Source organism: Rhea pennata, chromosome 3 (genome assembly GCF_028389875.1).
Source record: "Rhea pennata isolate bPtePen1 chromosome 3, bPtePen1.pri, whole genome shotgun sequence".
Lineage (NCBI taxonomy): Eukaryota > Metazoa > Chordata > Aves > Rheiformes > Rheidae > Rhea > Rhea pennata.
In genome coordinates, this window is record NC_084665.1 from 115782878 (window position 1) to 115791922 (window position 9045).

The 9045-nt window shown below is 43.9% G+C and overlaps 1 protein-coding gene across 1 annotated transcript; it reads left to right on the plus strand.

Moving 5' to 3' along the window:
* Positions 1–3432: 3432 nt before the first annotated feature.
* Positions 3433–4569, plus strand: LRATD1 (LRAT domain containing 1). Its single transcript, XM_062571165.1, has one exon. The coding sequence runs from the start codon at positions 3448–3450 to the stop codon at positions 4300–4302; it is 855 nt and encodes a 284-aa protein (XP_062427149.1). The 5' UTR covers positions 3433–3447; the 3' UTR covers positions 4303–4569.
* The last annotated feature ends 4476 nt before the right edge of the window (positions 4570–9045 follow it).

Below are 9045 nucleotides of genomic sequence, written 5' to 3' on the forward strand. Positions count from 1 at the left end.
ACAGAGATGATAATCGTGTTAACCAAAATAGCTCAGACAAAGCAAGCCTCTCCAGTAGGCCAAGGCAATATACTTCTGTGGACACTGTATAGTGATTTGTAGCACCCTCTAATCTCAGCAGAAACCTCCAAACTGAGAAAAGTTGGTCTAGTAATTTCTATGATTTTCTGTAGTATCTTTTAATGACAGTTTTATATAACTATGCTTATAAGATATTTTTTAAGGAAACTTCTTGACAATTTTCATAATTTAAAATTGAGATTGGAGAGATGCTGAGGGGATAAGTCCTCCTTGAGGGATAGAGACAGTGCCTGAAGCACTAACATGGCCAGAGTATGCAGCCAAGGAGAACTAAAATGTAATGAGAAAATAGACTGTGAAGGTGTGTTGAATAGAGGTCATGGCAAGATATAGAGTTGTTAAGTGAAGCAAGTTTCAGCAAGAGCCAGGATAGACCCATTGAGCAGACTTGTAAAAACATGAGAGACATGAAGAAAATGGTTAGAATCTGGGAGGAGATATACAATTTAGTTAAAAGTGCAGAGCCTTTCTTAGACCCAGGTTCCTCCCTTCTGCACCATGCAGTCTACTGAAGCATTCTGTTCTCCACTATTTGCCCGGGAAAGACGAAATTATGGTCTGTTTGTTTAGACTTGTCTAAAAATTACTCTATGTAGCCTTGATGATTGGCAAATGTGGGAAGCGTGAACTGTGTGAATGCAACCTAAAATGCTACAGACTTTAAACAGGAAAAATATAAAGTGTTCAGAAAACAGAAACTATTGGTGCAAGATTTACCTACAGAAAATGGCCTTTAAATTGGACTAGCTGTAACAATGAAGCATACCAAAGTGATAAAAAAATCAAAATATTTATACAGTTTTACAACCTTATATAAACCTATTAGAGTGTCTTCATAGCTTAATTTAAAAGATTGAAGTTGATGAAGGTTATGCCATAAAAGAGTGTATAATATCTAACAATCATTAAAAGAGGATTTACAAAATCACAGAGACTAATAATATCCACTTGTCCCAAGAAACTTTTAAAATGCATATTAGAATAGAATCCCTTTTTTAAAAAATCATTTTTCTTTCAAAATCACTTTCTAGTTCAATAACCCCCTGAATGCTACATCCTTAACTGCTGTAAATCTGCTTAATTCCTGCGAGTCTGAGGCTGTAGTCACCAAGTCTCTGAGACATGCAAAGTCTGTAACCACCAATAGATAACTACTACAGTGCAAAATAACTGATGTAAGTCTTAGAATTACATATCACTAAAAATAAACATACCTTTTTTGTCTTCTATTTACAGTTTGGATATGCATTTGCATATGTTAAAAACAATGAGAAAAAAAATGCTGTTCTAACAAGATAGCCAGATAAATATTTGAATGGAGAAAAGAAAAAGGTCTTTCAAAGTAAACATATCTTTATCTGAGAAACTCAATATTTGATCCATATGAACTTAGGTATGCAACTAGTACCATCAGAAACTGGTTTTGTTTTTTTTTTTTTCTTTAAGGATGTATGTCCTTTACCATGAGTAATGGCATCATTGTTCCCAGTTAATTAGACTCAAAATCTGGAAAAAAAAAAAGTTTAAAACAGGTAGCCCAGCAGTGGAGATGGATACAATCTACAAACAGTGAAAGAAAGAATATTTCTGTTTATACGACAAAAACTGTTAGTAAACAAAACAAGTAACTAAGTGAAATAATCAACTAATCATTCATTTCCACAGTGTACAAAGTTATGGATATGCCTTAACATTAGCTAGGAGATGAATCATGGGTTATTCCATGGATCCACGGATGGATGGTTATGATCAAGACGCCTGATCTTTCATGTAACACAAGCCATAGAGGCTCTTCTAGTCATCCTAGTCTCCCTAGTGCTGAGGACAGCCACAACCACTACTAAAGCCAGATGTGGAAACACAGTCACTGCTGGAGTCATCACACCTACTGTCACCCATCTGTACTGTAAGATATTTAAATAAATGTCCCATCTTGGCGATCTCGAGAGACAGGCGTTTCCTTAGGGCAGTTCATCCCTTCCAAAAACAGGTTCTGCAGTAGGTGAGAGGAATTGCCCTCCGGAAACCTCTGCCTCCCCTTACTATACGGGAACCCAGAGCATTAGCTTGGTTTACACGGGCACAACCTCAGGTTGATAAAGTTAGGCGAGGGCGATCCCTCCTCCCGTTTTGAGGAACGGAATAACCCTCAGGCACGTGCGACCCTCCAGCTGAAGCACAGGCTTTATTATTATTTTTTTTTAATTTATTTTTTTTTGGCAGGAAACGACTCTTTTTCTGGGCGGCATGGCAGCGGAGCACCGAGGCGGGCACGCCGTTCAACCAGCCTCGCCGCCCCCCGCCCTAAGCCCCCGCCTCCGCCCCAGTCCTCGCCGCAGCCCCAGGCAGGAGGGGCGGGCGCTGCGCGGGGCGCTGGCGGGGCCGGGGCCGGGGACGGCGGCGGCGGCGGGGCGCGGCGCGGGGTGTCGCCGCGGAGCCCCGCTGCCGCCGCCGCCGCCGGGCGCAGCGGCGCGGCCAATGAGCGCGGCCGGGGCGGGCTCGGCAGCGGCGCCGGCGGTACTTAGGCTCGCCCGGGGGGCTGCGCAGCCCACAGCGGAGCGGGGCTGCGCGGGCGGAGGAGCCGGGGCGCGCACCGCCGGGACCCAGCTCGTCTCCTCTGCGGCACCCATGGGGACAGGACGACTTTAGAGGAGTTTGCTTTTTTTTTTTTTTTTTTTTCCCCTGGAGCTGGGCGAACACGGGTACGGAGCGGACGGGCGAGAGGGACCCCTCGGTGGCGAGGCGGGGGTGCTGAGCCCCTGCCCGGCGGCTGCTCGTCGCCTTTTCCTAGGGCCGTCCTGGCCGGGCGGCGGGGGTGGGGGCCGGGCAGGCAGGCGCGGGTGCCCGCGCCGAGGCCATGCGCTTCTCCAGCCGCCTTCCCTCAGCCGGCTGCTCGGCTCGGGCCGCACGGAGGCAGCGGAGCGCTCGGGACCGTCTCGGGCAGCCGTGCCCCCGCAGCGCTCCGTCCGCGGGGCCAAGTCCGCGCCGCGGCGCCGGGGAGCCGCCTCCTCGCGGGGCCGCCGGGGAGCGGCGCGGAGCGGAGCGCCGGGGCCGCGCGGCTCGGGCAGCCCCGCGCGGCGCCTCCCCGCGGCTCGGCGAGCACCCCGGGGCAGGCGGAAGATCCGCACGGGGAGTTTCTTCCCTGCACGGGCGGAGGGATGGAGCGGGGGGAGGGATGGGAGGTTTAGGGCGGAATCGCTGAAATCTTTTGTATGTGTCTCGATTTTTTTTTCTCTCTCTCTTTCTTTCTTTCCTTCCCTTCTCTCTCCGTTTGTGCTCTTTCTCCTCTCCTGTTCTTTCTCTCCCTGCCCACCCCACCCTTCCTCCAGATCCGGCGATTCCTGCCCTCGCCTCGCCCTGTCATTGATGGGAAATCAACTGGATCGCATCACCCACCTGAATTACAGCGAGCTGCCGACCGGGGACCCCTCGGGGATCGAGAAAGACGAGCTGCGCGTCGGGGTGGCTTACTTCTTCTCGGATGAGGAGGAGGACCTGGACGAGCGAGGCCAGCCAGACAAGTACAGTGTGAAGGGCTCCAGCAGCCCTGACCAGGAGACGCCCACCCACCACCTCCACCACCAGCTGGTGCTGAACGAAACCCAGTTCTCTGCTTTCCACGGTCAGGAATGCATCTTCTCCAAGGTCAGCAGCGGCCCCCAGGCTGGGGACCTCAGCGTCTACTCGGTGTCAGCCCTGCCTGCCCTCTGCAAGCCGGGAGACCTGCTGGAGCTGCTCTACTTGGGGCCGTCAGAGCACCCACCGCCGCACTGGGCAGTGTATGTGGGCAGCGGGCAGATCATCCATCTGCACCAGGGGCAGATCCGCCAGGACAGCTTGTACGAGGCGGCCGCGGGCAACGTGGGCCGGGTGGTGAATAGCTGGTACCGCTTTCGCCCGCTGGTGGCTGAGCTGGTGGTGCAAAACGCTTGCGGGCACCTGGGCTTAAAAAGCGATGAGATCTGCTGGACTAACTCTGAAAGCTTCGCCGCCTGGTGCCGGTTCGGGAAACGGGAGTTCAAAGCCGGGGGGGAGCTGCAGGCTGCTGCCGGCTCTCAGCACCAGCAGCAATACTATCTCAAGATCCACTTGGCTGAGAACAAGGTGCACACGGTGAGGTTCCACAGCCTGGAGGATCTAATACGGGAGAAGCGCAGGATCGATGCCAGTGGCAAACTGAGGGTGATCAAAGACTTGGCTATAGTGGATGGGAAAGAATAGCGAACAGCAGGGGTACGTGGCTACATTCCTCCTCCCCTGCCTGGGGAGACCAGCCTGCCACAGAGACAGGAGGCTGCACCCTCTTTCCGTGGGATGCGACTGGAAGCAGGATCCATGGCAACATTCCAAAAACCAGCATTCTTTACACTCATAGCCAGTATTTTGTTTGGCTTTTAATAGCATTAATGCTGAAAGAAAGAGAGGAAGAAAAGAGGGAGGAGGCGCACGAAAGCGTTCTGAGTATGTGGACAAAGTCTCTCCTGTTGATCAATGTTGACCATTCTAGCAACGCGCTAAATAAAATTTCAAATTGAAATTTTTTTATTTTTATTTCATGGCTTTAATCCATGATAAGTTTTAAACATGGGGGACCATGGATGTGAATTCAGCTAAATGAGCTTTTAGCTAACATTTGCCTTGCAGCCAACCAAAAGCATCAGTCGTACTTTGCTAGCTGGGAGCTGGAAAGGGCTGGGGGGGGGGGGAGGGGGAGAGGGCAAATGCCTGTTTGTTTTGTTTCTCAACACTGTTGTTTCAGCCTGTAGCAGCAACCCAGATTTTGTCCCAGCCAGTTCTAGTAAGATATTAATGGGGAAAATACTTTCACATTTCTGGTTGAAACTGATGTTTAAAATATTTGTCTTTTTTTGCTTTGTTTGCAGCCTTCTGCTAAATACCATGATTATGCATAAGCTCTTCCCCCTCTCTTTTTTTTTCTTTTTAATTAAAGAAAGTTGGCAAGCAGTTGTCTTGACACTAAATTTATTTGTTAAAAGAAGTGGTGTATTCTGGAGAACAGTATGCTCAGTGTTGCTCAGAAATCCAGCCTCTGGCACCTCCAGCTTGAGCTGGAGAATCGTACAGATTTGTAGTGATTCTCACTGCACCACTGCTTCAAAACACCTCTTCATGCACAGGTCAACAGAATCCTGCAAGAAGCAAATAGGTTTGAATTCTGCATGTTGCCTCTTTCAAACAGCAATTTGTTATGTATTTACAATTCTAGTTAAACAAGAAAATAGGTGTAATGTGACAAAGTTCATCTTGCATTTCAAATTCCAAAGAACTAAACCACATTCAGCCTAAGTTTAGAAATCCAAAGCTGCATAAAAAGATGCTTTTTAATGTGATGTGAACAATGCCTTGTCTGTATTTCAGATCCTGTTCCCTCATTGCTTAATTCTCAGTTTTGAAGTGAAAGATCAGAATATTAAATATCTTAAAAACCTTTTAAAGTTAAGTATTCTGGGACGTTTCTAAATCTATTCTTTTATTATTAGTCTGAACTGCATACACCTTTTAATTAAGCAATTTTGTCTCTGCATGTTTCAGTGCTGGAAAGAAAATTCATTTGTTTTTGTTTTCCCCCCTCAATATCAGATGGCAGAATAGAAGCAAGACCCCTCTTTGTATATACACTCCACCTCCTGTTGATATATCGTTTCAAGGCTCCTTTTTGTATTAAACAACATCATAAGTAATCCTGTTGCAATAGTAATTTCATTTCTACAAAGAGTTTGCCTTCCATAGCTGCAGCTGTGAGGATGGAGTGTACTTCACTAGAATAAAAGTGTCAGCATACACATTAAAAAAAAAAAAATCGCCCTTTAAGTGAAGGTCATCTAACTTTGTGTTTGCTAATACACTTGGCAAAGTTATGTGGCAATAAAAATGAGATAGTGTTCCTTCTATTCCTTGCCCCCTCCCTTTAAAGTACCATGGTTAATACAATATGGGGTAAACATTTTTCAAATGTGAATTGCTATTAATGTCAAACAGCTGCTGAAATAGAAGGTATGTTGTGATCTGAGGCTAAGTGTGTAATATTTTAGCTTAATATTGATGATAGTTGCTGTCTGATAACAATAGCTTTTTTTCCATAAAAAGAACATGATCCTCTATATGATACTTGTGTATTTGATAATTATGCTGCATTACATCCCCCAACTTGTCTAATAGAACTGTGTTCTCCATAGCACTTGGTGAGAGATCTATGACACTAGGCAGACATTGACTTTACACCTCTGATACCTATAAAAATTTAAATAGATGGAAGGAGAAGGAAAAATGAGCAAAATGCATTTATTTTAATTTTCTCTTATAAGAAATACGTAGGAATTGAGATAGGAAGAAGGAAGACTAAAAGAAGAGAGGAGTAAATACAGGATGCTTATGAAGACAGAAGAATAAAGTGGATTCATAATATACATTTTGAATTCTGAAAAGCTTTTTCTTCAAATTGGTCTGTGATATAGGATTAGAAATAGGATTCTTACAAGAACAGCATTGCTCATCCTTAATAGCGAGAATTTAATACAGTAGCTTTAAACTTTTCACTGTGCTTTCCACATACCCCATTACTCTAAACAGCCATGTTAGCTCTATTTTTGGTAATGCTTTACTAAACTGGTCTGTGAACACAGTATTTTTTTTTCCTAGTTTACCTACCTAAATGCAGACAGAGTGATATCTTTTTAGGATATAAAGGATGGAATAGGATCAACTTGTATGCTCGTTTATTCTAATTCTGCCAGAAGTCTTTGGAATTGCTCCAAATTTACACAGATAAAGGTGACAGCAAAGTTAGTTCCTTAGTCTGTTACACAAGGTTAGGGAAAAATGTGCTGGATTAACCAGTAAATTAACCTAGGATCTAATATTATTATAACTATATGCAGGTCATGTTAATCTGCTGTTAACAGCAGGAAACCTGCCCAGATCCTTTTGTTTTGTCTTTCACTAGGTTTTACTCCTGAGTTACTGACAGCAATCTGATCCTGATTCATGGTCTACTGAAGTTAATGGAAGGGCTTTTACTGACTTCAGCAAGCTTTAGATCAAATGTTATTGTTTAGAAAGTGACTAAAACTTGTGGGCCTTGCAGACGAGGAGAAATTTAAGATGGCGTTTCAGAGACCAGAAGGACCACCTTTCCGGGCTGAGGGACAAAGTGGAAGGAGATAAGACCACGTGAATAAGGAAAGAAAACAATTAATGCTGAAAGCAGCAGCTTTCACCTGACAAGGCAATAGGGAAACCGAAAAAGAGAAAACGAAAAGTGGATGGGTATTACAGAAAATTATTCAGTGCCTTGAAACGCAGTATGGAAGGCAGGGGGGCAGTCAGCTGCAAGACAGGCACCCGTGCGGATGACAGACAGGTAAAGAAAGTAGTTGATCATACTCCTCTTTCAGGATCAGTGGTCTGCCTGAGTTAACGTTTCCATTTCCAGCAGTAAAGATATTGACATATTATATTGTCTATGGGGAATCTGTTTACATTCTTCAATCTAACTAGGTAGGGTAAATATTTATAGCTAAGTAATCTATTGTTCCTGAAGCAAGCACTACCTTGTAATATGACTGCAATGTTAGGATACTTTGTAAATCCTGATTTTTGTCAGTTCAACAAAAAATTGTCAGTTGAGTTTACAGTTCGCTATTTGAGGGGCAGTTTTATAGAATCATTTTTGTTTAGATATTATTGTCCTTGTCTTTTCAAAATACAATCTTCCAAATTGCTTTGAGGCTAACATTTTATTAAAAATTCAGTTCGTGTTCTCTTGACACATAGAGAGCCTTTCTTTGTAAAATGTTTTGCTGGCATGACCAAACTGTTTTTGGTTATTGGCTGTGAATAGAAGTAGAGGACTATAAGAATGCGTAGCAAAATATATTTCTTTTTCCGTCAGTCTTGTGTTTTCAAATTGGTAGAGGATTTGGGGTTTTTTTTGTTTGTTTGTTTATTTTTCATTTGTTAGGATCCTTTCCTCTCTCTGTTCATTATGACTGTGTACAATGAAAACAAATGTACAAGCTCCTACAGTGTTTTTAGGGTAAGAGTATGCTATCGGTCCACAAGTGGATTTCAGGGTGTAACAAGATACGACCTTCAGGGTGTGACAAGATATGGCCTTCAGTCTGTGCTAGAGTGTGCACAGTCTTAATTATCTTGCCTCATTTAATTTTAGTGTCCTTCATAGTCAGGTAAGTGATATGCAAAAATCTGTTGGAGTTTATAAACCTGTTTATGTGAGGTGTTGAACATCCATAACTCCCACCGAAATTGGTTGAAGTTGAGAGAGCGCTGGATCTCGCTGGAGACATTCAGCATCTGCAGGATCAGGTACCTTAGTCACCGTGCTCCCCAGCCCGTCTGCTGTTACAGAAGGAAGGGTGGGCTGCAATAACTACTACTAGTGTTAAGAGTAAATTCTTTGTTATGAAAGATTTCTACTAGAATAGTTTAGCAGTGTGCTGTCCAAAATTATAGCCGACTGTGACTAAAAAGTTGTAAATGCTGTTGCTTATGCTGTGCAAACAGTGTGTTTTCTGCTTTATAACCTAGGAAAAAGCTAAAAGTCCCAGTCCCGAAGAACTAATCCAGAATTATCTAAGGAGGTATGATTGAGCTACTATGCTGAGGGCAGTTTCAGTGCAGAATTAGAGTCTAAAGAATAATAATATATGGCTAGAGTATGATCAAGTGCTGCTTGTACAGCAAATATAGAATTTGTTTGACTGTTTTATTATTACAAAAGTTTAATTTCTCTGTATTTTGAGTGCAAATTTGATATGTAAAACTGCTCATATACTTGTGGGTCCTCTGACAAAATGTTAGTTTATTATGATGGATTTTTTAATAATTAATGATAAAAAAATAATGAATACTGAGATCGTATAATTTACAGAACTGCTTGTAAATCAAAAGGAGGGAAGTGTGGATGTTAGGTAGGGAAAAAGA

Coding starts and splice junctions, on each gene's coding strand:
- LRATD1 (XM_062571165.1), top strand. CDS start 3,448: ATGGGAAATCAACTGGATCGCATCACCCACCTGAATTACAGCGAGCTG.